General features: G+C 35.4%; 2 protein-coding genes across 6 annotated transcripts in view; one reads left to right on the forward strand and one right to left on the reverse strand.

Moving 5' to 3' along the window:
• The window catches only part of LOC129724466 (cadherin-86C), a 440382-nt gene that overhangs the window by 242412 nt on the left and 169986 nt on the right, over positions 1–27984 (reverse strand). For all 5 annotated transcript variants that reach the window (XM_055679524.1, XM_055679602.1, XM_055679774.1 and 2 more), the window contains one exon: positions 15646–16239. In XM_055679524.1, coding sequence (XP_055535499.1) covers positions 15646–15671 — 26 coding nt within the window. In that variant the 5' untranslated portion in view covers positions 15672–16239. The remainder of the gene's footprint in view (positions 1–15645; positions 16240–27984) is intronic.
• On the forward strand, positions 22554–25379 carry LOC129724803 (uncharacterized). The gene is made up of 2 exons (XM_055680020.1): positions 22554–23861; positions 23917–25379. Exons 1-2 carry the CDS (start codon positions 23858–23860, stop codon positions 24444–24446), a joined length of 534 nt encoding a protein of 177 aa, XP_055535995.1. The 5' UTR covers positions 22554–23857; the 3' UTR covers positions 24447–25379.

The following is a 27984-nucleotide window of genomic DNA, read 5'->3' on the forward strand; positions in this document are numbered from 1 at the left end:
CCATTTCACGGCTAATACAGAAAGGAAAACAGTAAAAAAGCCTCGAACTGACAAGTACGAATGTTTGCCATACATAATGGCTTCCTACCTTTACATCGCAGGAGGAAAAATAAACCTTAAAATATATTTCACAACCGAGGCTAGAATAAACCCTCGCGCGGACGCGAATAAAAGTAACTGCTTTCGGTCGGTCGAACCGAACCAGTAAAGTAAGAATTTCTCCCGCAGGGTCACATGCAGCAGCAGCAGTCGCCCTACCTCGTCCCAACCATTTTTTTTTTTGCATGAGCACGAATTGAAGGCAATAATATTTTATATGCCGTTCAATAATTTCATCATAACATAACGGTACTGACCGAAAGAATTCTCCTCCCCTCTTTCCTGTGTCCCCTTTCGGCGGTACGAAGGCAGGCAGAGAGAGAGAGTATGATGATGAGGTTCCGTAGCCTAATTCCGAGCCCCATTTGGTCACGGTTTGCATAGATCGGGGCAAAATACACGGCGACCATAAGGCATAAACAACATCTTCCCGCAGTGTTCGGGGTCCGAAATGAGCCACGGTAAAAATAATAACAGCAACGATCTTCCTTCTCTACTGCTGCTGCTGCTGTTGTTGCATCGGTGAAATAAAAAAAAAACTATGACTATCGCTTGTCCCGTCCCGACCGTCGATTGAACGACCGACAGAACAGCGAGGTTGGTCCGATATTTGATTTTATGCAAAACGTGCATCCCCTAGTACCGGCGGAGGGAACTGACCGATATCTCAGTGCAGGAGCGGAAAAGCGTGCGCTCGGTAATGGGCTAATGGCTCTGCGAGCTTCTACTTATAATCGATTGATTGCTTTTCAAGTTTAGCGAGGGTTTTTTCGAATGGATTTTATCGTTACTTTTTTACAATCTTTTGAGACCCGTTTTCAAAACCTGGATTTAGTTCTTATTTAATTAAAAATGTATTTTTGATACTTCTGTCCTTTCCGAGGTATCAGAAGCGATGAAAAGAAGATTCAACCAGAAGGGTCCTAAAATAAAAATAAATTTCCAGAAGAAATTTGACTAGAGACATAAAGGAAAGCTAAAGAGGACAACTTTCACACCCTTCAAAATGGAATAGCATGAGCTTTATCCAGGTTCAAGAAGACTCTCTACTACCGTTTCTTGCGCATAAATCGCCACGAAAAGTTTGCGTCCTATGTAATGTTGCTATTCGCATTGACAAAGAAACCAGGTTTGTTCTCCGGATTTCTATCCTGTCAAAGTCTGGTTCAAAGGATTTACGCCAAGGAAAAACCGTACTCTTTTGAGGTGAACTCAAAGCAGCATTTTTAGAGGCTTGGGACAATATTGAAAAATCTGTATTTCAAATTGGATTTTCAAGTTATATACAGTGGCGGCAAAATATTGGATTTTTAATTTTGAGATATGGATGATACTTTTTTTGAGTCCAAAATAAGAAGTCAATGAACGAAAACAACATCCATTGAAGATCATCAAGAGGTCAAAATAGATGAAACCATGATCGAAATAGGTGAAAATAGTTAGAAAAAAGGGTCGGAAAAAATAAAAAAAAAATAATCATAGTTACTCCTTATAACGGAAAGTATCAAAATAAATAATCATAAACAAGCTTAATTATAAATCAAAAAGAAGTTGACATGATGTCATAAACAAATCTAAAGAAGGTTGAAAGATGTCGAAAGAATCAATAGGAAATCTAACATAAACTTAACAATACAAAAAGTTGAAAAAAAAAATGAAACACATTATAAGAGATATAACGAAACAAGAAAAATATCAAAAAAAAACCCGAATGAAAACAAAAATAGAAAAATAAAATCAAAATAGTATCGAAAATCAAGAAGAAATCGAAATAATCTAGGAAAGAGGATCGAAAAGAAATCAAAATACAGTAAAAGAAAGTGTAAAAATAAATAATAATGATCCAAAGAGGAAAAAAAAAATTAAAAATTCAAAAGTAAAAACACAAATAATAGATAGAAAAAGAAAAAATACAAGCAAGAAAATAGATCAACTAACTGGAAAAGAAAATATAAAAACAGATAATGATCAAATTAAGGTCCAAGATAAGAAAGACATGGAAAATATAAATGAAAAGAAATAAACAATATAAAACCAAGAGAGCCAAAATGAGTCTAAAAGAGATGGAAAAAGATCCAAAATTAAAAACAAAAATTAAGAAAAGTTAAAGGAGGTCAGAGGGAGGCCCGAAATGAAGAATAAAATGCATATAAATACTACAAAGTATAGTTTTAGGGTTGTATGAAATGGTGAAGTGGGACTAAACAAAAAAACAACAAAAAAATTTTTTAAACAAAATTATTAACAAGTTTCAACGAAAAATCGTAGCAATCAACAATTCCATTTGTTTTTTGCTTGAAATTTTTTTTTATTTGCCTACAACTACATTCGCTGTATTGCGAAGACAGCTAATATACGTCTATTATGGTAAAGCTTAGAATAATACTATATCATCCAACAATTTTGAAATGTAAAAAGAGATTCTGCATTCGCAGGCTCTTACTCTTCTATAAATATGCATATTTGGGAGTAGTACTATATTTCGATACTATCCGGTCACGATTATTTAGTGAGTATCGAAGATAAAATTAAATAAATATCCGTTGCAAAAATTTTCGATTCTTCTTGAGTAATTTACTCAATTTATTTGTACGACTAGAAGAGTACCGCTGCAATTATAGACGACGAGGGACGTGCGATTCTTTACTCCACTGGTACTGTTGCTTTTACCGGCATTTTTTCTTTCAAGACATCAGTTTTCATTAGGTTCTAAAAGCAGGTTTAGGAATTGTTCAAGAATGGGGATTGTTCCAAACTTTTCGGAAAACTTTTACCTTCCAGGCATCATATTAGTCTAAGCTCATGGAAGCAAAAAAAAATTGACCTATTGGGACAGGGAGACTCTGTCAATTTTTATTTCGATATTGATACAGAGAATATCACAGGAAACGGATGGTGTCAATTCACGTCGTCTGTGCTAGGAATGCTCGCATGTAATTGGTTCATTATTCGCGTAAATTTGTCATTGAAACTTCTTATCAATTTTACCGCTTAGCAATGAAATAAGCGTGATAACTGGCATATTACAAAATTGTTCTACATTTTATCTATCCAAAAACATATTGGTTATTGTTATCCATCATGTGGTTATGCTGTTATTAACGTTTGAAATCTGACGCACATTTACCAGTTTCATTTCCAATTTTACAGAATGCATCTCGGTATAGTAAACAAGGACGTAGTCCCACGTCAAAATATAATAAAAATCAAAGAGGCAAAAAGGTTTCGGAAATCGATAGAAATAAGTTATCAAAATAGAGAAAACAGAACAATAAAAGAAAAAGATCTGAACGAGGTCAAGAAAGGTCCGACATAAGAGGTCGAAAGGTTCGAAAAGTGATAGAAACGTATTCTGAAAAAGATAAAAAAAAAATTGAAAAGTCTAGAGAACTTAAAAATTATAAAAATGACATAACAAATCCAAAAACGAAGCCAAATATGATAAGAAAAATGTCAAGCACTTTCAACATTTTGAAATAACGAACCACTCCAAAAGTGTTTTTAAAGGCCAAAAACAAATCGAAACAAGTTAAACAAGAAAAAAAATTCGACAGGAAAAAACAGGAAAGAACGTCGTAAAGAGGTCATTAGCCGCGAAATATCAAAACGAGATTATATAGAAAGAAAAAAAAAAGGTTCGAAATAATTTTAAAAATGGTCAGGATAATGGCTGAATAAAGAAATTGATAAAGAGGTTCAGGAAAAATTAACAAAATGACAAAAGAAAGTCAAACAACGTTGAAATAGTAAGAAAACCCATATTAAAGAGAAGACTAAATGAGGTGAAAAGAAGGTAGAAACGTGGTAATGAACAGGAAAATGATATCAAAACAGGTTCAAATGGTTAGAGGTTGAAGAGAGATGTAGAAGATCAAAACCCGGAAACCAACAAATTAAAATATGTCAATGAAAGTTCAAAAAAAAGTTATAATAAAAATAAGAAATTCGAAATTGCTTCTAAAAGCTAGACGAATTCAAGAATTATAAACGAAAAAAAGAAAAAAAATGGAAAATGATCCTGAATAGAAAAAAAAGGTCTCAAAAGACAGTAAAGACCGAAAAAGAAGCTCAAAATTGCGAAAAAAAAAGCCAAAAGATACCAAAAGCGAAAGGGATTCAAATCAAGCTCGCAATTTCAAAAACATGTTTTCAGAGGCTAGAAAAGGCCCACAAGAAATTGAGCAAGTCCACGCTACTTCGCAAATCGATTCTGATCGACCATTTTCCATTTCTCTGCAACTGAAAATGATAAAATATTCAAACGTTAATAACTTTTTTGTTTGTCATTTTACCATCACCAAATTTTGACAGATAGTTGTACATATTGTCGTCTTCAATGCGTAAAAAAAATATATTTTTAAAAAAAAGTACTTTTTTAGATATTTTAGATTTTGTGACAATTTGAAATTTTTGGCCCAGAAAAAAAATATTTCTACAGTGTATATATTTTTTTAGTATCGCAATTTTATTACCTACAACTTTGCCGAAGACACCATTTCAATCAAACAAGTCGTTTTTTTATACAAAATATTTTATTCATCAGTCACATTTTTGGATAGGCCCTTCTGAAACAGCAGTCGTGAGTCTACATGAAGAACTGATAGTGTAGAATGGCCTCTTTATCAACTGGGAACAACTGTGCAAAGTTCCAGCGAAATCGGAAAGGACATCCTAAAAAAAATATTTATTTTTATTTATTTTCCATGAAATGCCTCAATTATCTCAAACTGAGCCATAAGAGAAAATGATACTAAATTGAGCTCAGAGATTCAGAAAATCGTTTCTGAAAGCGAGAAAAGGTTGAACTATATTTTCCAAATTTAACTCAGAACTGCGAAAACCATTTCTTAAAGCCAGTTTTAAAATGACAAAAGAGAAAATTTTTGAGCTCAGAAAGAAACTTCCTAAAAGAAAAACAATCCCAAATATAGTTTGCAGTGGCGCTTGCAATAGTAAAAAAAAACACAGTGATCCCAAATTGAGTTCAGAATAGCGAGAAAGCAGCTCTCAAAGGCCAAAAAAGGCTTAAGGACCAAGTGACTTTAAATTAAATTTATAATTGCGGAAACTCAAAATTAAAAAAAGGAAGTTTTAAAACAAGATCAAAAAGAAGTCTGAAAGGCAAACAAACAAACTTAAAAAATGGCAAGAAGTTGAAAGTTGAGTTGAAGTTGAAAAACAAAGCACCAAATGGTCACCGTCCAACCGCCCACAAAGTAATCAAAAAAGTTACTGAAAATAAATCGGAAAGAAACTTAAAGGAGTCTTAACTTATAATTAAAAATCAAAAGCCGAAAAGTGATAACAAAATCAGACGAAATTCAATCAAAGATCAAAAGAGGGTCCGAAATAAGAGAGAGAGTGATTCCAACAAACTGTCGAGATGAGATAAAAAGGAGGTCGAAAAATCCAAAATAAAAAAAAGGTGAAAAAAAACATTAAAAACACAAAAAGCGCCCAAAAAGATTCAAAAAAGTTCTAGAAGTGATCAAAAAGTAGTCTTAAGCAAAAATTGAAAAATATATATTTATATTAAAAAAAAGAAAAATTGAAATTTAAAAAAAGAACTTAAAAAACAGAAGAAGTCAAATTACAAGTTAACAAGGAAATTTAACGTTTGGAAAAATTTCAATAGAATATTAGAGTTTATGTATTTAAAAAAACGGTCGAGAAGAGTTCAAAGAATGACCCAAATGAGAAAGAAAATTCAAAAGAGGTAAAACACGTTCAACAAGAATGAAAAAGACGTCGAGATTGATACAATGGAAGCCATAAAGTAGTCCATAAAAATCGAAATTAAATCAACATGTTCAAACTAAAGAGATTTAAATAAGCAGAGTCAAAAAGCAATTATAACAGCTTCACAAAGGTCAAAATAAGGACCCAAAATGTATAAAATAGTAACAAAAAATGTTACCAAATTAGTCACATGTCTGAAAGAAGATCACAAAGAATTTTAATTCCATTGCCGCGCGAAATCGTTCTAAACCATTTTGATGAGTTTCAGGAAAATTTGTACAAGAAAACACTGCATATTCCAATGTTGAAACAACAAAAAATCAGCGAAAACCGCGACAAAATCAAACAGTAGATAAAGGATAAGAAAATTGATTTGTTCTTCGGTTTTTATCTGGTGAATTGATGATTTTAAAGCAATATGTTTCAATGTTCAACGTTCCAAAAATACCATGCTCATTTTTTTTCTAAATTTTCATCACCTTTTGTCACTTTGGTTTTTAATATTTTGCTAATTTTTCCAATTTATAGTTCTAACTTTTTAATTCTTTCTATTTTTAATTTTTTGACTCTGAATGTATCATTTTTTCTACTATTAGATTTTCTTCATTTTTTGATTTTCTGACTTTTTGTCTTCAGTTCATAGAATATCAAAAGGAAGTTGCAAGAAGAAGTCAAAAAATTATCAAAAATAGGACTGAAAAACGAAAAAATTAAGTCTAAAACCACTAAAAATGAAGGAGATAAAAGAAATGGGGAGTAGAGATTAAGGTGAAATCTCATTGAATCCAAAAATGGCCGACTTCGAGTCACCACTTCGAATTTTCATCGACCATTTTTGGATTCAATTAGGTTTCACCTTAAAGAGAAGTCGAAAATTCGGAACAAAAATATATCAGAAGAGGTAAGAAAGAGAATTGGAAAAAATTTATAGAAAAAGGATACAAAAAAGTCTACAAAGATAAAAAAGTACGAAATCAATACTGAAAAGATCGAAAACAATCCAAGCTTTGTATCCGCCATAATCCGAACAGCTTGCAATATTCGAGCTATGATCGACTCTATTCACTCAAGCATAGCTAGGGGTCCATACTTTCGCTTGCTTTGATTTGTTTTGTGCTCGATATGTCGACGAACGAAAACAAACTTGCGCGAACGGATCTTGTACAGCCGTACAAAAAAAAACCCTTACCTCGCGATACGTGAACACGCAAAAATGTGGGTGATTTGTTACCCGGATTTCCGGATTATTGTGAATAAGTGTCAAAAAAATTCTGCTGTGCGACGTGGGTCTCGGTGCTATCTTCAGATAAGTATGTACACAGTTTTTTTTTTGTTCCTTTTTTTTTTGTAAGATTTGGACCACTGCGACCATTATTTTGATCTTTTGTGGTAATTGGTTTTTGTTCTTCGATTATGGTTCTAGTCAGTTTTTCCCAATAGGTGTTTTATCCGCGCAATAGGCTTTGTGACGTCAGTCTACCTAAGCAAAGCTAAGCTTGGCTAAGTCTCTAAAAATATGTTGTTGAATATTTATTCGTTTTTCAAAAACAAGGGCCAAATCCTGCCCTCGGTCTACGATGTTGATGAAATTAGACAACAAAGCGCATCATTCTCGACTCTCTTAACCCCTAATCCAGACAGGGGAGTTAATCGTTCGCTGTCAAGAAGACAAAATGGCAATTCTCATCATCGTTTGAGTTTATTTCTTTCTTTCATTTTACTTGATGTGTGTAGGTGTGTATATAAAAGTCTGCGCCTTTGGAAATGGTATAATTTTCCTCTCAGTTGCGTTGTGTTGTTTTATTTGACCGTTTCTCCATTAAGCCAACAAATCAACACAGAAGAAGAATCGCGGAGTCTGCGGTTTCGCTTTTCTCGACCTTGTCCGGACTCGACCATTCATTTTTTGTTTTTGTTCTTTTTCGATTCTGTGGAATCTGTGCCCGACGGTGGAAAGCAGCACGAATCAATCAGCAGCCCGCAAGAAGGAGGAACCACTTTCGCTTTTTTTTTTGTCGGGGCTCGATTTCGGTGGTTCTGGTAAAGGGTATTGTTTGTTGGATTTCACGCTCTAATAACCGGGCCCATCAATCTTCTGTGGCTTCCCCGAAGTCGTTTGCCAAAATTGTATTCCTTTTTAATTGGTTTTCAGGGGAGGCGTGAATTTATGATTTATACCTTTTTGACGGGCCGATCGTGTCTAACGGCGGCGGTGGCTGCGGGAAGATTTTTGCGCTTCTTGTCTACTAATAGCATAGATTCCACTGACCCGCTTTCCGGATCGTGTACTGCAGCGATGTCGTACCTTTTTCGGGTTAATTTTCCACCCCGGGAGGATGATCAACAAACCGGAGTTTTAGGCCACGGAACACGGGAACATGACTTCTCCGAGTGCGCGCGCGGAATTTTACCATAAATTAATATTAATGGCATGAGCGCGCACCGGGTTGAGCCGAGTTTGACCCAACAAAGTAACAATCCTAGGCGACCGTACGACGACGAGAACGCAGCAACAACAACAACAACTAGCCGAAGTTCCGGAAGGATGTCGTGACGGTGGTGCTACGGATTTTCCGCTCCTCGCTGCATTATACGCTACGAGAACGACATGACAAACAACGCTGACTTTGCTGCGGTGATTTGTAGGGGGAACGTGTTTTTCATCGAACTCTCAAGTAGGCCTTGGTGGACTGGTACTTCAATTGCAGCAGCAATAGCAATAACAGTAGGCCAGTTTGAATTTTAGTACACCGAAAATGGAGCTCAGGTCGTGGTGCGCAAACGTTGTTAGATGGATTTGTTTTCCACCACAGCGTGTGTGGCTTTTGAAGTTGATTTTCCCCTTCTTGGTGGTCGGTCCTCAAATGTGAGCAAGAATTTGAAATGACTCACTACGATCTAGCTGCAAAGTCGGTCACTTAAGCTCAAATTCACCGAATAAAACGTAAAGATTTTGAGTGACGCTATTTGGTTCAGAATTATATTGTTTTTCAAGATTTAATATTGTGCCATTTTCAAATCTGATTGCGGGAATATCAAGTTCAATTTTAGGAGCAGTTTTCACTTCCAGACCTCTTTCAAACCATTTGGAACTCAATTTGGAGTATTTTTTTGGCCCTAATAAAGAATTTTTGGCCTTCTGCAAATTTAAATCGGATGTCTCATCATATCTTTGAAAGAGTTTCCGATATTTGAAATCAGATATTACATTAGTTCAACCTTATTTACTAAAAATTATGTTGTTATATTGAAGGTGTTATGAAAAAAAAACGAAGAATCCAAAAGTAAGAAGTAAAAATTGTGATTTTTCATCATGTATTAAAATGTGCTCAAGTTCCTTTATAATGTTCAGTTGTGACCATTTGTTCTCTTTCATCATCTTATTAAACTGGTTTTCGACTCATTTTTACGTAGAATAACGTCTTAATACAATACACAAATTTAAATGTATAAAATTTAGTCATTTTCCAACCGATTCCCTTCATTTTTACAGCAATCGAGCAAAAAATTTATTTAAACTTCTATTGAATCTTTTTTCGACCACTTTTTCTTCTCATTCAAGCTCTTTGATTTTTTTTTGCAACGTTTTCAATTTTGTCGACGTTTTTAAAATCTCATTTTGATCTACTTTTTATTTAATTAGAGTTTTTTATTGAGTTTTTATCTGTTTTTCTGACTTTTTTTCCAATTTGTAACTTTAAAGATAAATTCCAAAATGTTTTTTTTTTTAATTTGACATATTTGAATTCTTTTTCAACGTTTTTCGATGCCTTTCTGTACTCCTATCTTTTTAATATTACGTTGATTTATCCTCGATCATTATTTGATTTCTGTTTGACTTCTTTTGTACCTCATTTCTCAGCTTTTTTTTTGTTTGGGACTTTTTCTTGACCTTCTCCCGTTTTCATAAAATTTTTATTTTGACAAAAAGACCTCTTTTCGTGTTTATTTCAGTTTTTTTTTAGATTGGAATCCTATTTCGACCTTTAATGTTTAGTTTTAATTTCTTTTCATTTTCTTATGGTCTTTCGCTTTTTTCGGACCTTTTTTTCATTCATTTTTGATGAAATTCTGTTTTTTTTTCGACTTTTTTTGCAGTTCCTATTTATTTTTACTCTCTCGGCTTTTTGACCTCTATTTTTTTTTTTTTTTTGATTTCACTGTCTTGGTAATTTGATACTTTGGAGATTGCCAACATGTTGCTTATTTTTGAAAAAAAAAAATGGTCTTTCGACTCTTTTGAATTTTTTTAATCTTGGCGTTCGGATTACATTTCGAACTCGTTTTGTTTTTGCTTTGCTTTTTTGATTTTTATAGGCTTCTTTCTCCTTGTTTGGCTTCTTAACGTTTTCTTACCTCTTTTATCATCATTCGGATTTATTTTTTTATTTCTGTTTGATTACTTTTGACTTATTAACGATTCTTCCTGTGCTTTTTTTATCTATATATTTTATTTGAGACTTCTTCTTGGGATTTTTGTTCTGGTTACGATTTGCCCGAACGTTTTACCATGTATTTGTTTGTTGAAAATCTCTCTGAACTTCTCCATTTAATTTGTTAGTATTTCTGTTAGATTTTTTTTTTTCGGTATCAGTTGGTTTATTTTAGACTTCTCCTGAGCTCCTTATCTTTTTTGTCCCATTTTGGATCTGTTTATGACATCATTCCGACCTCTTTGAAATCATTCAAAATTTAATTTTATTTGGCATATCATGACATCTTTCCGATCTCTTTGATAATTTTTAAATTTTTTTTTTTGACTCATTTTCAATTTCTTTCGATTCGTTTTCGATTTCTTTCTTCGACGTTTTTTGAGTTCTCGATACAATTTCCGAGCGAGTTTGTCACTTTTGATATATGTTATGTGTTAGACATATTGCACATTTTTTTTTTTCTTCTAGTGTCTAGTTTCTAGTTTTTTTGTATCTTTTCCCTTTTATCGGTTTTTGATAGTTTTTGCATCTTTTAGTTGTCTTACAAATTGTTCTGGATTTTTTTTTATTTTCATTGTTTGACCTTTTGGAGATTTCTTTTCAACATCTTTTTGGCTATTTTCGACTTCTTTTTAATCATCTTAACCACTTTTTGTGTTGATTTGTTTGACCTGTTTTAGATTTGTTTATGACCTGTTTTTGACCTCATCTGAACTTCAACTATGATTTATATTTTTCTTTCGATCTGTATTGGATTGTTTCTTTATTGGATTCTTGATTTCTGTGACATCTTCTAGTCGTCTATTTGTGCGACTTTTTTTATCTTTCGAAAACATTTATTTTTTTCAACGATTTTCTTCTAACCCCTTTTTAGCATAAATTTAATTTCTTTTCGATCTCTTGTTTGTTTCTTTATATCTCCTTGTAATCCTTTTTATTTTTCCAGTTTTCAATACTTTCTTATCTTAGCAAAGCCTTGATTGCTACCAACTTGAGATTATTCTCAAATTTACTTTTTATTTATTACGAATTTTTCCGATTCTGTTTTTATTTATTTCTATAACATTCCTGTTTTACTATTATTTGGAACACTTTTGACCTTTTTCGACATTCTCTCAAACCAATTTCAATGTCTTCATAATCTCATTTAAATATTTTTCTACCTTTTTCAATCTCTTTTCTAATATTATTGGTCTTCCAGTTTTCTTTAATAATTTTCAGACTCCTTTCTGATTGTTTTTTTCCTTGTTTAATTTAGATTTCTTTTCGACCACTTGTTTGACTTTTTGATCTCTTTTGAATGCTTTTTACTTTTTATCCTCTTTTACCCTACTGATAATTTTATTACATTTGTTTTTTGTTTCAGACTTCGTTTTGACCTCTTTTTGGCATGTTCTTTCATTTTCATTTATTGAGTCCCTATTAGATTTTTACCTTTTTTACTGCTTTTTGACCGCTTGACCGTGAACTTTCAACACTTTTTCACCTATTTCGTCAATTTCTTTTCCGGAACCTCACTGACCAATTTGTGTCTACTTCCTATTCCATTTGCTGGGTTATGTCATGATCTCTTAATATCTTTTCTCGACAACTTTTTGCTCTTTTGGTTGTTTTTTTTTTATTCTGAATTTTATACTTTTTTTCCTGTTTTCTAGGATTCTTTTCGATCGTTCCCCAAATTCTTGACCTCTTTTGTGCTTTTTCTGATTATTCAGAACGCAACTTTTTCTCATTTTCTTTTTTGTTTCGGACCTTTTTCACCTATGTTTGAGTTGTTATTATTGCTTTCTCTTGTGATTTGTTGACCTATTGTTATCCTTTTCCGACAGTTTTTTGCCTGATAGTTTTGTTATTTTTTATCTTCAGTTGATTTTTTTATTCGAGCCTCTTTTCGACATCTTTTTGACTTTTCTTCAATTTTTTGATATATTTTATCTCTCTTTGATTCATTTTGGTGTTCTTGCTTTTTTATTGTGGATTTTTAGATATCTTTTTATTTTTTTGAAATTTCTTTCTCATCACTTCTCGAACTTTTTTGATTTTTTTCGAACTTTTCTGAATTTTTCATTGCCTCATTACCTCATACTTCATAGCGAATCATCTCGTTTTTATCTCTTTTCCTTTTTTTGTTGACATATTTTAAACCTTTTTAGGACCTATATTGGTTATCTTTTCATTTTAGTCGATTTCTTTTCGGATATATGACCTCTTTTTATCTTTTTTCTTTTTTTACATGTATATTTTTTTTTTGGTTTTTAATATATTTGGCTTTTTTCAACGTTTTTGATCTTTATTTTAATTTCTACTCGATTTTTCTTCGAATTTTTTGGACATTGTTTCGATTTCGTTCTGATCTCTTCGACATTTTTTTTTCATTTTTGGTTTTATTCGACACATTTTAGGAAGAATTTTTTTTTGATTTGTTGTCAATGATGTCATTTCAACACCTTTAATTTTTTTTCTATTTTTTGGTTTTTGTTGTATTTTATTGATATTTTTTACTTCTTTCGAGTTTCATCAATTTTTTTACTTCTCTTTGACCTGGTTAAAATTTATTTTGAGCTTTTCTTGATCTGTTTACGCCCTCATTCTAACTTCTATTTGATTTGAATTTTTTTCTACATCTCCAAATTGTTTATTCTAGACCTTTTCGATTCCTTTGATATTTTTAAAAGTTACTCAAAGTCATATTGACTTATTTTTTATTTCATGCAACCAATTTTTACCAATTTTTCCAGTTTTCTCTAATAATTTTCAGACTCCTTTCTAATTGTTTCTTTTTCTTGTTTAATTTAGATTTCTTTTTGATCACTGGTTTTTGACTTTTAGATCTCTCATAATTCAAGCTTTTTACTTATTTTATCCTCTTTTAACCTACTGATATTTTTATTACATTCGTTCTTTATTTCAGCCTTTGTTTTGAGCACTTTTAGCATGTTCTTTTATTTTTATTCATTGAGTGCTCTTTTTTACCTTTTTTTGCTGCTTTTTGACCGCTCGTTATTCCTTTTTAATACTTTTTCACCTGTTTCGTTAATTTCGTTTCGGGACTTCACTTACCAATTTTTGGTTTCTTTCTGTTTCCTTCCTATGATCTCTTATTATCTCTTCTCGGCAACTTTTTGCTCTTTTAGTTGTTTTTTTTTTCAACTGTGGATTTTTGACCTTTTTTTCCTTTTTTCTAGGATTACTTTCGATCATTGCCCAAATTCTTTGACCTCTTTTGAGACCTGACCTCCTTTTTTTGCTTCGGACCTTTTTTACCTATGTTTGAGCTGTTATTATTGCTTTCTCTTGTGATTTGTTGACCTATTTTTATCTATTTCCGACAGTTTTTTGTCTAGTAGTTTTGTTATTTTTTATCTCCAGTTTATTTTTTATTTCGAGCCTCTTTTCGACATCTTTTTGACTTTTCATCAATTTTTTGATATATTTTATCTCTCTTTGATTAATATTGGTGTTATTGCATTTTTATTGTGAATTTTTAGATATCTTTTAATTTTTTTGAAACTTTTTTCCCATCACTTCTCGAACTTTTTGGATTTTTCGAATTTTTCTGAATTTTTTATTACCTCTTTTGACCTCTTAGCGAATCATCTCATTTTTTATTTCTTTGCCATTTTTTGACATATTTTGAACCTTTTTAGGACCTATACTGGTTATTTTTCATTCTAGTCGATTTCTTTTTGGATATATAGACCTCTTTTTTTCTTTATTCTTCTTTTTACATTTATACCACTTTTGTTTGTTAACATATTTGGCTTCTTTTTTCAACCAGTTTTGATTTCTACTCGATTTTCTTTCGAGTTTTTTTGGACATTGTTTTGATTCCTTTTTGGTTTTTTTTTTTAATTTTTGGTTTTATTTGACACATTTTAAGAAGAATTTTTTTGATATGTAGTCAATGATGTCATTTCGACACCTTTTATTTTTTTTTCTATTTTTTTGGTTTTTGTTAGACTTTATTAATATTCTTTACCATCTTTTACTTCTTTCGACTTTCATCAATTTATCTACTTCTCTTTGACCTGGTTTAAATTTATTTTGAGCTTTTCTTGACCTGTTTACGCCCTCATTCCAACTTCTATTTGGCTTGATTTTTTTTTTACTTCTCCAAATTGTTAATTCTGGACTTTTTTCGATTCCTTTGATATTTTTGAAAGTTATTCAGAGTCATATTGACTTTATCTTTTAAAACAAGTTTAAGGTTGACTGTTGTTACATCTGAAATTTTTTGGTTTCTGTTGGTTTCTTTTTCAACAATTTTCGACATCTTCTGGACATTATTTTAATCAATTTCCGATCTTTCGTTTCTCTGAATTTCTGTTTGATTATTTCGATTTCTATTAATTTTTTTGTCTTCATGTCACTTGTTTCAAACTTATTTAATATTTGTTAACTTATTTGTTTTTTTTTTGTTCGTTTACTTTTCCTAGACTTTTCTTTGATTTAATCTATTTAGATCAACTTTTTGACTTTTTTTTTTTGATTTTGTTTCAATTTCTGTTCCGATGTTGTTGTTGTTGACATGAATCAATTTCATTTAGATTTGAATTTCCTTTTTTCCTTTCTGGAAATCATCTCTTTGATCCATTTTATGATTTCATTTGACATCTTTAAGACCTCGTTTTGGCTATTATCATTTCGACTTGTTTCAAGAATTTGTTTGATAATTTTCACCTTTTTTTGACATGTTTGCTCTCTTCGATTTGTGTTTGATTTGGGATCGTTTTTGACCATTTTTGGTTTCTTTTTGATTTTATTTTGATTTTTTGTTAAATTTTTATTGAGCTCAGATTTTTTATTTTTGAATCTTATTTTTATAATGTTTTGTTTTATTTTATTACTTTTTTAAATTTTTACTTTTTCCTGATTGTTTTTCGATATTTCTTTGGCTTCTTTTAGATTTTCGTACATTTTTACCATTATTTTTACTTTACTATATATTGATTTTCTACCTGTTTTCAACTTCTTTTAATAATTATTCTTAACAATTTTAACTTAGAACTCCAAAAAGTTGTTCCCTAACTTGATTTTGTTTGCCACAAGAAATGGTAAACAATGGAACACTATTTCAAATGTTTCACAGTTGCTATTTAAAAAAAAAACATAACTTTGATATTTTTGACATTTTGAATATTTTTAACCAACATGTCGGAGTATTCAAATATTTTCATCATGTTTGACCTGTCTGACTTTCATCATATTTTTTACATTATTGACATTTATTCAACATATTTCTACATATATGGAATCCCCAAAATTCGTTCTCTACGAGCGGCTTTCAATCAACTGTTTGCACAAAAACAAAATTCCCTAACTCACAAAATTCAATTTCAAAAAAAAAAAATTCACATTCAAAATAAAAACTCACCTTCTGTTTCCGCGAATGCTTTTCATTCTGCTTCTGCTTCTTCCCTCCTTCTCTCTCTGTCAGGAACACTTTCTAGCTTCTTCTTTTTTTTTTCCTGGCCCACGGCAAGTCAGTTGCAGATTGTCCGCATTTGCATACCGGCCGCGACGTTTCCGAGGCACATTCACTGCTGCTGGGGTCGGGTGGGAACAGCACACACTCAGAACGAAAATAACCGCGCACTAATCACCAATCGTCACGTGATTCTGAAACCGGCGCTACACTGGATGACGTCACACTCGGGCCACCCCCAGGATTTCGCTTTCGTCGTCGTAATTAGCAGGTTCGACTGCGCTAACTCAATTCATGAAAACTATTTTCTGCAAAATATAGGTGCTACACTGATTTCGACAAAAAAAAATCTAACATGCAACCACAGCCACGTGGTTAACCCATTTTTCTGACCCGGTGGTGGCGGCGCCTACTATGTTCCGTGTTACTGTTGTCGTTGACGTTGTTAATGTGTTTACATTCGGAGCTTTTGCAATCGACCACTTGACGGCGCTTTCAACTCTTTTCAACTTATTCCAACGCACAGTTTGAAACTTTCAACATCTGAAACGAGAAAAGAAACAAACAATTAACATTCGATTGTTCACGCCAGCAGATCTTATCTAGCTATTTGTTTGGAAAAGTAGCCGCCAGTTGGCGAGCTGACAGTTGGGAGCCTCGGCGTAGCTCGAGGTTATGTTTTATGCTAATCAGACGCCATCTCCCGGACAGATCTCTGTCAATGTTATGGCTGGGCTGTGATTGAACTGGCGGCGGTCGTCGTCGTCCGTTTTCCACAACCTGCAGACTGCAGGTGACTCATTGGCAAGCCGACAGGCTGTTGTTGCAAAGGCTGTAGAGTGACGCTGTCGATCGCGCTGCGATTCGGAACGGATAGGAACAAGTTCAACCACAAATCTGGGCTGAAGTTTTACTGTTTGGTGCACTCGATGTTTTCAAACCGAACTTGACAGCTCTTGCAGCTGACCCAAGTGGTAATTTTTGCATTCTACAAAGTAGGCTGTGTTCTTACGAAATCAAATCCTAATTAATTGCGACATTGACCGGCTCACGACTGGAACAAGTTTAAAGTAGCAAAGAAGAAAAGGGAAAAATATGATACCAAGCTGACATTTCCTAGCCTACTGCGCTTCAATCGGAGCATCAAAAATTCCCAACGAAGGTCACACACTGTCACTGTCTGTCAACAATTCTGTCAGTTTTGTCCAGCAAAAAAAAAACTAGCAGCGGATCCCTACCGACTTGATGGCTCAATCTCCCGCACGGTTTGATCGTAATGGTTTCGATTTAACCATATATTCGCTAGTAAGGAAGAGGGAGACAAGAAAGAAAAAAAAACTAGCAACACAAACACAGCGCAGCGTAATCGCAGCAAGCACATCATCGGTCCCTGTCCGTATTTGATTGAAAGGAAAAAGGTGAATTGCGTTTTTCTCCGTCTCATGAAGTAGTTTTTGCTGCTGTCACATTCGCCAGTCCCGCGTGTGTAATGCCATCTTTTGACATGCATGGCGCGACATGGCCAGGTATCTAACGGGCCACCGCGAGACACACGCACACATTCCGTCAGACCCCCGCGGCAGTAAGATAGGCAGTGGATAGCGGAATTCGCGGACACGCTCCTAAAATGTGGCATCAATCGCAGCAGTGCGAAATGCCGCCTGCTGTCCGTCTGTCACACTACCGACCGACGACCGACCGCGATTGAAGGTGCCAACTGTGATGCTGTCGCGCTTTTCTGGCCAACAACGGCCACCGCGAGCCACCTTCAGCACTACTGCGGTTACCTACACTCTACACACATAACACATGCATCGCAGTAGGTGATGGAAACCGCAGGAAAAACGGGTCAGCCAAATAAAGTGGTGTTCATTTCGAAGAAAATCTCTCGAGCGCGCAATGCCATCTATGGGGACAATCGTGGTGTTGTTACCGCACACTGCACTGCAACCTCGAAGAGTAGGCGAGGGTCTGTGCCGAACCCTTAGCAAGGCGCTCTGGAAAGAGGCACGAAAATGTTGGCGGCTTGGGTGTGCATTTTCAGAGCTGAAACTTTGTGAGTGAATGACAATAATTCGGGTAATTAGTGCAAAACTGTTTAAATATAGGTCAGTGAAGCAAAAAAGTGTGTTAGATAATTATTTAAGGAGTTTTGTCTTGATATTCACTTCAACACTAATCTAAATCCAATCTGTAAGATTCGTCAAGATTCTATAATAGTTTTTCGAAGTTTTTGGGATCTTTCGAGAGTCTTCATTATTTACTATAAATCTCTATGATTTTTCGAATCTTCTCGTAACCCAATCCTATCTTCATTCAATCCAATCCAAATCAAGTCCAAGTTCAATTCAATTTCAGTCCTAATTTCATTTTATTTTGTTCCAGGTAGAAAGTTCCCTGCGATAAATTTGAACGTTAATTTGTCAAGCGGTAAGCTGAATTGTCAGTTAGAAAATCGAAAAACCACTGTAAACGTGACAATGTTGTGTTGTTTATTGAATGCAGATCGCAACAACTAATCGAATATTGCTCTACACTCTAAGCAAACATACTATTAACTGTATATAAACCTAGTCGCTCATGTAAGTGATTATCACAAGCTAGAAAAGTATCACAAAGATGATCGTAATCGCAAGTACAGTCTAGAATAATGACAAAAATCAATAATTTTTGCCCAACTTTCTATTCCAACAGCATTCGCAATTGTTATCACCATGGCAGCAATTCCTTTGGGGAACTGCGCTCCGACTACTGATGTGCAAAAATATTGTGGCTACCTGAGCTGTCATAATATGCGCCTCGAAGCGGATGAGAAGTTTTGTGCTAAGGACAATCTTTTCGGGTACTGTCAGTGTCAGGAGAATAAGCCGCGGTACTTCGCGTGTAACTTCGGGACCGTTTTCGTGCTGACCAAGAAAGATTGTGTCAAGGGTAACAAAGATTCAATAAAGGCAGGCTGCACAGTATAGATTTGTGTTCAGCGTGAAGGTTAAACTGCTTATTTAGTTTACTCCGGACAACTATTCGCCCAAAGAGCATCAGCCATACAGGTTTGGCGCTGGAAGCTGAACCTGGTTCCGTTGGCGCAGGGCATTTTAACGGGAGTGAAAACTTTCGGAACATCCGTCGGTCGACACTGACAGAATGCCTTGGCATTCGTTGGATGACACCAAAGTTTAACGATGTCCGCGTACGTTCTGCAGTCGTGGGTACAGGGAAAGAGAGAGAAGATAATAAGATAGAACAAGCTAAGTAAGTATTCAGAGAAAATCCAATCCAATCTTTATCCAAATCGAAGCCAAAACCTGTCCAATTTTAATCTAAAGTTCATTTTCTGTAAATGAATGAAATTGTTCGGTTGAAATTATTTCAAATGTTTTCGATGTTATAAAAGATTGTTTGAGATTTCCTGAAGAATACGAGATTATTTTAAATTTTTTAGAAATTTTTGAGATTTTTTCAAAACTACTTGAAGTTCTCTGAAATCAATTAGAGTTTAGGGAGATATTTCGGAAATCATTCATAAGTTCAGTCACCAAAATACTACCAAAGGAAGTCATGATGGGGAGAAAGCTAGAGCAGATATTTCTCTTTGCAGTTCCAGGGAAAAGAACCTCACAATAACGACCAGCTGAGCACTAGACATCGGAAATCCAAAGCAACGAAGAGATATTGAGCGAGGAGTCCGACGATGCCACATCAAACCAGGTGACATAGTTGTGGCAATCCCGTTACTAAGCAGAATAACGATTCCATACTCGTAGATACACGATTCAGGGACATCACAATCCTGGGACATCATACGTTCCTCGTACGGCACGAAGCATTACCTGTTTCGTTTGCAGTTAGTTGAAGAGGTACGACGCACTTGGTAATCCCGGAACATGTTGAGTGATTCCCCAATTCCGGATTCCAGATTATTCACATCCCACAGTGCCTGATCTTTCACAAATGTCTTCTCTGAGATTCACAAAATCCAAAATCCATGGAAGTTTTAAAATAATCTTCAGATTCTAATCGCTTTGAGATTCATTAAAAAATTAAAAGTTTCTTAGGTAATTTTAAGATTCTTCTCAAGAATTCGCTGAAAGCAGAAATGCATTGAGTTTATAATTAAAACTGTTCGACATCTTTTGCTTTTTGATTTTTAGATCTTAAACAAAAAATGACGAGTCATGTAATTAGAAGAGTTAAAGAATGAAGATTTCTAGAAACTAAAAAAAATATTTTATTAAGATAGTTCGGATTTTAGGTAAATCTCTAAATCTTTTAAATATTTCAACATTTTTTTGTAATTTTTCAAATACTGTTAAAAATCATCATCTTTTTTAAATGATTCTTGACGATTTTTAGACAGTATATCGTTGTTATTCATAAAATCTTGAAATTTTTCTAAGAAACTTTAAAGTTTATCAAACTTTAATAGGAGTTTTCAACTCATTTTCAGAGGCATTTCTTGATATTTTTTAGAAAAATTAAAATTGCTTTTACTAAGTTTCAAAATTATATTAAAACTATGGGAAATTCAAAATTATGGAGAATCTTCGTAGGTTTTTGGATCTTGTTTGGAATTTTCCAAGCATTTTCAAGATTTTCTTTAGGAGATTCCTAAACATTTATTGAGTTTTTGTGCATTGTTCTCAGGATTATCTCATTATCTGTGAGAGACTACGATTCTTTGATTTGCTTTCTCAGCGTTTCTAAAAAGCAGGTTTCAATTATTTCGGTGCTTCATTTTTCGTTATTTAGAGGCTAATCTTGAAGATTATTTTATTTTAATTTTACTTGACCGTTTTTCTGGCTTTCAAGAGCTTATTTTTCACTATTTTGAACTCAGTGAATTCCCAAACTAATCAAAATCTAATAAAATCCTAGCTTCCGACTGCGGTTTATAAATCAAAGGTTCGTGATCTGGTAAATATCATACTCAGAATACAGACTTCTAAATTTACTCCATATAATTTGCCACCTCAGTGACGAATCACCTCCCTGCTAGGTAGATTACGCTTTCTTCACTCTGCTTTATACTCTAAAAGCGGCGACAAAACACGCAGCACTCAGTGGAGGAAGAAAAAATACGATGCAATTTGTTGCAAAATTTATCCCGCCGCCGAAGAACCATGATTTATATACTGCCCGTGTTTATGTTTGTGTGTATGTGATGAGGATGACGACCGTTGAAGGTTCTGCTGAAACGATTCCGGGGGTTTACGGTTTTGTTGCACTTTGTTGTTTTTGACAAAAAAAAATAACGAAATTATTCTAGGTTATGCTGAATTTCGTTTCAGCGTTGCAGCTTCATTTTCATTTGGTTGCGTAACAGTAGTAAATAAGATGCAAGCAAATAACAAAACGCAAACACGGATTAATATGGAGATTTATTATCTCATTCCGGGAAAGGAAGCAGAAAAACACTCTTATCTTCTGTTGACTATTTCTCATCTTCCCTGGAGCGTCGTATTTACGCATCCCATTATCAATTCCGTGCAAAGTTTGGTGCTTTTAAAACCGGAATCTGGCCAAATTCGGGCACAGTCAGTCGGACAGCACGAATTGGATAAAGTTGTTTTCATTTCTTGAGCTTAAAAATGTGTAAGTTTTCACTGCTTTCAACTCACAGCCTACTGATCAAGAGGTCAAACGTCAGTTTTCAGAGCAATTCTACTGGTGGCTCTATTTTCCACCTTAACACGTGGACAGACAGCAGTGGAAAGTTGTATCGGTTCAAAGTGCAAAACCTACCAGGACGTGAGTACCCTGTGGTGCTACTCGGACCCGGACCACTACTGTCAGTGTCGAGCCGCGGCTGCTGGGCAGCCTTGGAAGGAGCAGGTGATGCCGTGTGCCGATGGCACTAAATTTAGCTTCAAACGGCAGGTTTGCGTTCGGCAGGAACTCTGGGATAAGTCCGAGTGTCTTTCGATAGGGACGGGCGGAGCAAACACGGAGGTGGATAGTCCCTGTACCCAGGACTGCAGCACGTACGCGGACATCGTCAAACTATGGTGTCATCCAACGAATGCCAAGGCATTCTGCCAGTGTCGACCGACGGATGTTCCGAAAGTTTTCACTCCCGTTGAAATGCCCTGCGCCAACGGAACAACGTTCAGCTTCCAGCGCCAAACCTGTATGGCTGATGCTCTTTGGACCAATAGTTGTCCGGAGTAAATTAAATAAACAGTTTAACTTTGACGCTGAACACAATCCAAAGCAACGAAGAGATATTGAGCGAGGAGTCCGACGATGCCACATCAAACCAGGTGACATAGTTGTGGCAATCCCGTTACTAAGCAGACTAACGATTCCATACTCGTAGATACACGATTCAGGGACATCACAATCCTGGGACCTCCAACGTTCCTCGTACGGCACGAAGCATTACCTGTTTCGTTTGCAGTTAGTTGAAGAGGTACGACGCACTTGGTAATCCCGGAACATGTTGAGTGATTCCCCAATTCCGGATTCCAGATTTTTCACATCCCACAATGCCTGATCTTTCACAAATGTCTTCTCTGAGATTCACCAAAATCCATGGAAGTTTTAAAATAATCTTCAGATTCTAATCGCTTTGAGATTCATTAAAAAACTAAAAGTTTCTTAGGTAATTTTAAGATTCTTCTCTAGAATTCGCTAAAAGCAGAAATGCATTGAGTTTATTATTAAAATTGTTCGACATCTTTTGCTTTTTGATTTTTAGATCTTAAACAAAAAATGACGAGTCATGTAATTAGAAGAGTTTAAGAATGAAGATTTCTAGAAACTAAAAAAAAATTTTATTAAGATTGTTCGGATTTTAGGAAAATCTCTAAATCTTTTAAATATTTCAACATTTTTTTGTAATTTTTCAAATACTGTTAAAAATCATCATCTTTTTTAAATGATTCTTGACGATTTTTAGACAGTATATCGTTGTTATTCATAAAATCTTGAAATTTTTCTAAGAAACTTTAAAGTTTATCAAACTTTAATAGGAGTTTTCAACTTATTTTTAGAGGCATTTCTTGATATTTTTTAGAAAAATTAAAATTGCTTTTACTAAGTTTCAAAATTATATTAAAACTATGGGAAATTCAAAACTATGGAGAATCTTCGTAGGTTTTTGGATCTTCAAGAATCTCCGGGCTTGCTTGGAATTTTTCAAGCATTTTCAAGTTTTTCTTTAGGAGATTCCTAAACATTTATTGAGTTTTTGTGTATTGTTCTCAGGATTATCTCATTATCTGTGAGAGACTACGATGCTTTGATTTGCTTTCTCAGCGTTTCTAAAAAGCAGGTTTCAATTATTTCGGTGCTTCATTTTTCGTTATTCAGAGGCTAATCTTGAAGATTATTTTATTTTAATTTTACTTGACCTTTCTTCTGGCTTTCAAGAACTTTTTTTCCACTATTTTGAACTCAGTGAATTCCAAAACTAATCAAAATCTAATAAAATCCTAGCTTCCGACTGCGGTTTATAAATCAAAGGTTCGTGATCTGGTAAATATCATACTCAGAATACAGACTTCTAAATTTACTCCATATAATTTGCCACCTCAGTGACGAATCACCTCCCTGCTAGGTAGATTATGCTTTCTTCACTCTGCTTTACACTCTAAAAGCGGCGACAACAGTGGAGGAAGAAAAAATATGCAACAATGGAGGAAGAAAAAATATGATGCAATTTGTTGCAAAATTTATCCCGCCGCCGAAGAACCATGATTTATATACTGTCCGTGTTTATGTTTGTGTGTATGTGATGAGGATGACGACCGTTGAAGGTTCTGCTGAAACGATTCCGGGGGTTTACGGTTTTAATGCACTTTGTTGTTTTTGACAGAAAAAATAACGAAATTATTCTAGGTTATGCTGAATTTCGTTTCAGCGTTGCAGCTTAATTTTCATTTGGTTGAGGAACAGTAGTAAATAAGATGCAAGCAAATAACAAAACGCAAACACGGATTAATATGGAGATCTATGATCTCATTCCGGGAAAGGAAGCAGAAAAACACTCTTATCTTCTGTTGACTATTTCTCATCTTCCCTGAAGCGTCGTATTTACGCATCCCATTATCAATTCCGTGCAAAGTTTGGTGCTTTAAAAACCGGAATCTGGCCAAATTCGGGCACAGTCAGTCGAACAGCACGAATTGGATGAAGTTGTTTTCATTTCTTGAGCTTAAAAATGTGTAAGTTTTCACTGCTTTCAACTCACAGTCTACTAATCAAGAGGTCAAACGTCAGTTTTCAGAGCAATTCTACTGGTGGCTCTATTTTCCACCTCAACACGTGGACAGACAGCAGTGGAAAGTTGTATCGGTTCAAAGTGCAAAACCTACCAGAACGTGAATACCCTGTGGTGCTACTCGGACCCGGACCACTACTGTCAGTGTCGAGCCGCGGCTGCTGGGCAGCCTTGGAAGGAGCAGGTGATGCCGTGTGCCGATGGCACTAAATTTAGCTTCAAACGGCAGGTTTGCGTTCGGCAGGAACTCTGGGATAAGTCCGAGTGTCTTTCGACAGGGATGGGCGGAGCAAACACGGTGGTGGATAGTCCCTGTACCCAGAACTGCAGCACGTACGCGGACATCGTTAAACTAAGGTGTCATCCAAAGAATGCCAAGGCATTCTGCCAGTGTCGACCGACGGATGTTCCGAAAGTTTTCACTCCCGTTAAAATGCCCTGCGCCAACGGAACAACGTTCAGCTTCCAGCGCCAAACCTGTATGGCTGATGCTCTTTGGACCAATAGTTGTCCGCAGAAAATTAAATAAACAGTTTAACTTTGACGCTGAACACAAATCTATACTGTGCAGCCTGCCTTTATTGAATTTTTGTTACCCTTGACACAATCTTTCTCGGTTAGCACGAAAACGGTCCCGAAGTTACACGCGATGTAGCGCGGCGTATTCCCTCGACACTGACAGTACCCGAAAAGAGTGTCCTTAGCACAAAACTTCTCATCCGCTTCGAGGCGCATATTCTGACAGCTCAAATAACCACAAAATTTTTTTTTCGCATCAGTAGGCGGAGCGCAACTCCCCAGAGGAATGGTCGCCATGGTAATGACTACTGCAAAAGCTGTTGGGAAAAAACGTTTTGAAAAAAATTATCGGATCTTTTATGATCACTGTTTTAGACTGTACTTGCGATTACGATCATCTTTATGAGGTTTTACTATCTTGTGAAAATCACTTACGTGGCTAGGTTTATATAGACTTAACGGCATATTTGCTTAGATTGTACACAAATATTTGAGTAGTTGTTGCGATCCACATTTGATAAACAACACAGCACAGTGGTTTTTCGATTTTATAACTGAAAGCATATAGAAAGTACAAAACCATGATGGCTGTTCTAGTTAAATTGACATTTAAAAGTGACATTCGATCGACTGTTATTACAAACTTTTAATCTAAGTACGCCATGGGGAACGCACAAAGCGGCTTACATAACTCGGTCGATGCATAAATTAATGACAATTGAAAAACACAGAACAGAGATGCATTAGAATTTATGACAAGATAGCCTTACACAGCAACGCACACGCGACGCTACTCGACCGATGGTTACTTGGATGCCGTTGGTTACCGTTATTGTTAGTGTGGATTTCTAGGCCTACGAGGCTACTGTTCCGAGACTTATCGAATCGATAAACTGTCGATGTAGAGAGTCTTTGTGTGGGCTTGAATTTACAGTAATCACCACCGCCGCCATTAGAGGTTTCTATGCCACAATTCTCCCCAAGGACTGTGGAGCATAAACCTGAAGCTAGAAACTGTGCCCAGGATAGGTCAGACACTTATTGGAAATGGCATCACATATCTGAACTGAAGGCTTACGTCACGGAGACCACGAATCACTCCGGAAATATGAAACTGCCTTTCACGCAAAACTTCAAGAAATGTCGACACGCTATTAAAGGTCTCTTGAATATCATTCATTTCTGTCTCTTTTGCCAGACGCCTCCGAACACAGCCCGTTTTTTTTGCTTCTTGTATGTGCTTGTGGCTGGGCTTGCTATATATGCAAAGAAAGTGCGCTTACCGGTAATGCTGTAAATATATTTACCAACAACCATCGAAGAAGGCTTTTTTTCGCTTGAGACCAAACGAGAGTGACTGCAGAAGAAAAAAAAGTCGTAGGCGTACAAAAAGCCAGGCGAGTGCATGAATGTAGAAAACGACAACGACTTTGCTGCTGTTGAGCGAAGTAAAAATTACACAACAAACACAGAGCCTGTCCCTTTTGGGGGGCGAGCGCGCAGCTGCCGTGGACGTCGCTCCAGATGGACACCGTGGGAAAACCAGGCTCCGGTTTTTCCAGTTTCCGACTGCTCAAAATCTTGCTAGCACAAAGTTATGATCAACTCAATAGCCAAAAAAAGAACGATATTTTTCTTACAGTGCACCAGCGAACAAAACTGTTGCAACCTGGGGTCATTTTTGTCCGCTGTTGCTATTATTACCACACGTGTGACTACACTCTTCTGGTCGCAGCAAGCCTGCTCGTAGCGCTTTCGCGCTGCCATTTTCTGTGGCCTACAAGTTTTTATGCAAAAAAAAAAACAACGACAAAAACTGACGACTGCTGCATTCCCCCATTCGTAGGTTGACACTTTTCAGTTTTCTATTATTGGAACTGATTCGATTTGACCTACGGAGTCGTGCGACTGGAGACTTTTTTCGCATCCGACGGGCTTTGTTTTATTTTCGAAAAATATCTACCTTCAAGAGACCAACGAATAACTTAAATGCTTTCTTATGACTTTGTTTGTTCGAGAACAAAGCTTACAAAAAGTAAAGATCAGAAGACCAGTTTGGCGTCCTTCGGATGGTTTTGACAGAGTCCGGTCGGTCAGTCTCAGAGAATCCATCATGGGCGGAAACGAGGAAAACGCAAAAAAATCGCGTTTTAATCTGAAAAAAAAAAATTTACAAGTAAGCCTCACTTCTGTGGTCCGAATAGGTTATGGGTTCGGTTTGTTCGAACTATCGCAGCAACACTGTAACAAACTCACACGAGTGGATAAGCGAAGATTGACTGGAGCACATTTTTTGCACAATTCTTGGAAGGTTGTTCGAGCAAACCGTTTTTTTTCTTCTTCGCTCTCTAAACGGAGTGGCAACTGAAACTGAAAGGTTTTGCTGTTCCGTTTCTGCGCCCCCCAAATGCAACAGAACACATAAGAGTTAACGAAAATCAAAGGAAGAGAGACAGCAGAAAAAATGCAACCTGGGCGGATGTAAAAGATGATGGGTTGGTTTCGTTTAGCTTAAGGGAGAAATGTCTTGTAATCTTCAAAAAAATTCCAACATTATCTCTGAGTTACTTTATGAAAAAATATGGGCATGATACTACTAAACCATATTCAAAAAGTTAAGATTCTCGAATTTCACACATAACACTCCAGATTTGGATCTTTTAGTTTGACATTGGAAGTCTAGAAGCATCTTAGGGATTGCACATTTTTGTGGCTAAGCCCTGAATTTTCTTTAATTCTGGTGGTTAGGGTTTGGTTCTTGGTCACACGCATGGGATTTCATAAATACAATTATAATTTTTCACATGAAATATTGTTCATGGTTTCCAAATCCACACCAAATGAATTCCCAATTGAATGTTGATTCAATCCAATTCCTATCCGAATTTTCTTAAGCATTTTTAAAGCAAGTTCTCAGGGATTCTTCGAAATTCCATGAGAAACTTTGAAGATTTTTGATCCTGAAATCAGAAAACTCAAATGCCTAAAGGTGGAGAGTTCTGAATCGTGTTTTTCAGTCCTGACCTACGCTGTTTGTCTCTTGGAGATCAGTTTTGGAATATTTTTTTAAAACTTCTGGCCTTTATGAGTGTTCATTTGGCCTTTCTGTGATTAGTTTGGAATCGTTGGTCTTTCGATTTTTATGTGTATTCGTGGTTGAAGATTTATGTCAAAATACCACACCAAAAAAATGGAATTTCTATCTTCACATTTCAAATCGACTTTCTGAGATCTTAGGACTTTCCGAATTAGGAGATTAAAATCGCAAACATGAAATCCGAAATTCGGAAAAAATGATGGTAGAAGGTATTTTCAGGATTTAGGATCATTTTCTAGTTTGACCTTTTTAAACCTTTGTTTATTTTTGCCATGTTGAGCTCATTTTCCATTTTATGGACTCAAGAACCATTTTAACGATGACGTCCAAAGTGAGCTACACTTATATGTCTTTGATTTCAAAGACCAAATACGCTGAAGCTATCCTAAAGCCAGAGGCGTTTTCTGAGCAAAACGTGATTATTAAAAAATGTTTATCGTTTTCCTTCGAT

This window comes from Wyeomyia smithii, chromosome 1 (assembly GCF_029784165.1).
Source record: "Wyeomyia smithii strain HCP4-BCI-WySm-NY-G18 chromosome 1, ASM2978416v1, whole genome shotgun sequence".
Lineage (NCBI taxonomy): Eukaryota > Metazoa > Arthropoda > Insecta > Diptera > Culicidae > Wyeomyia > Wyeomyia smithii.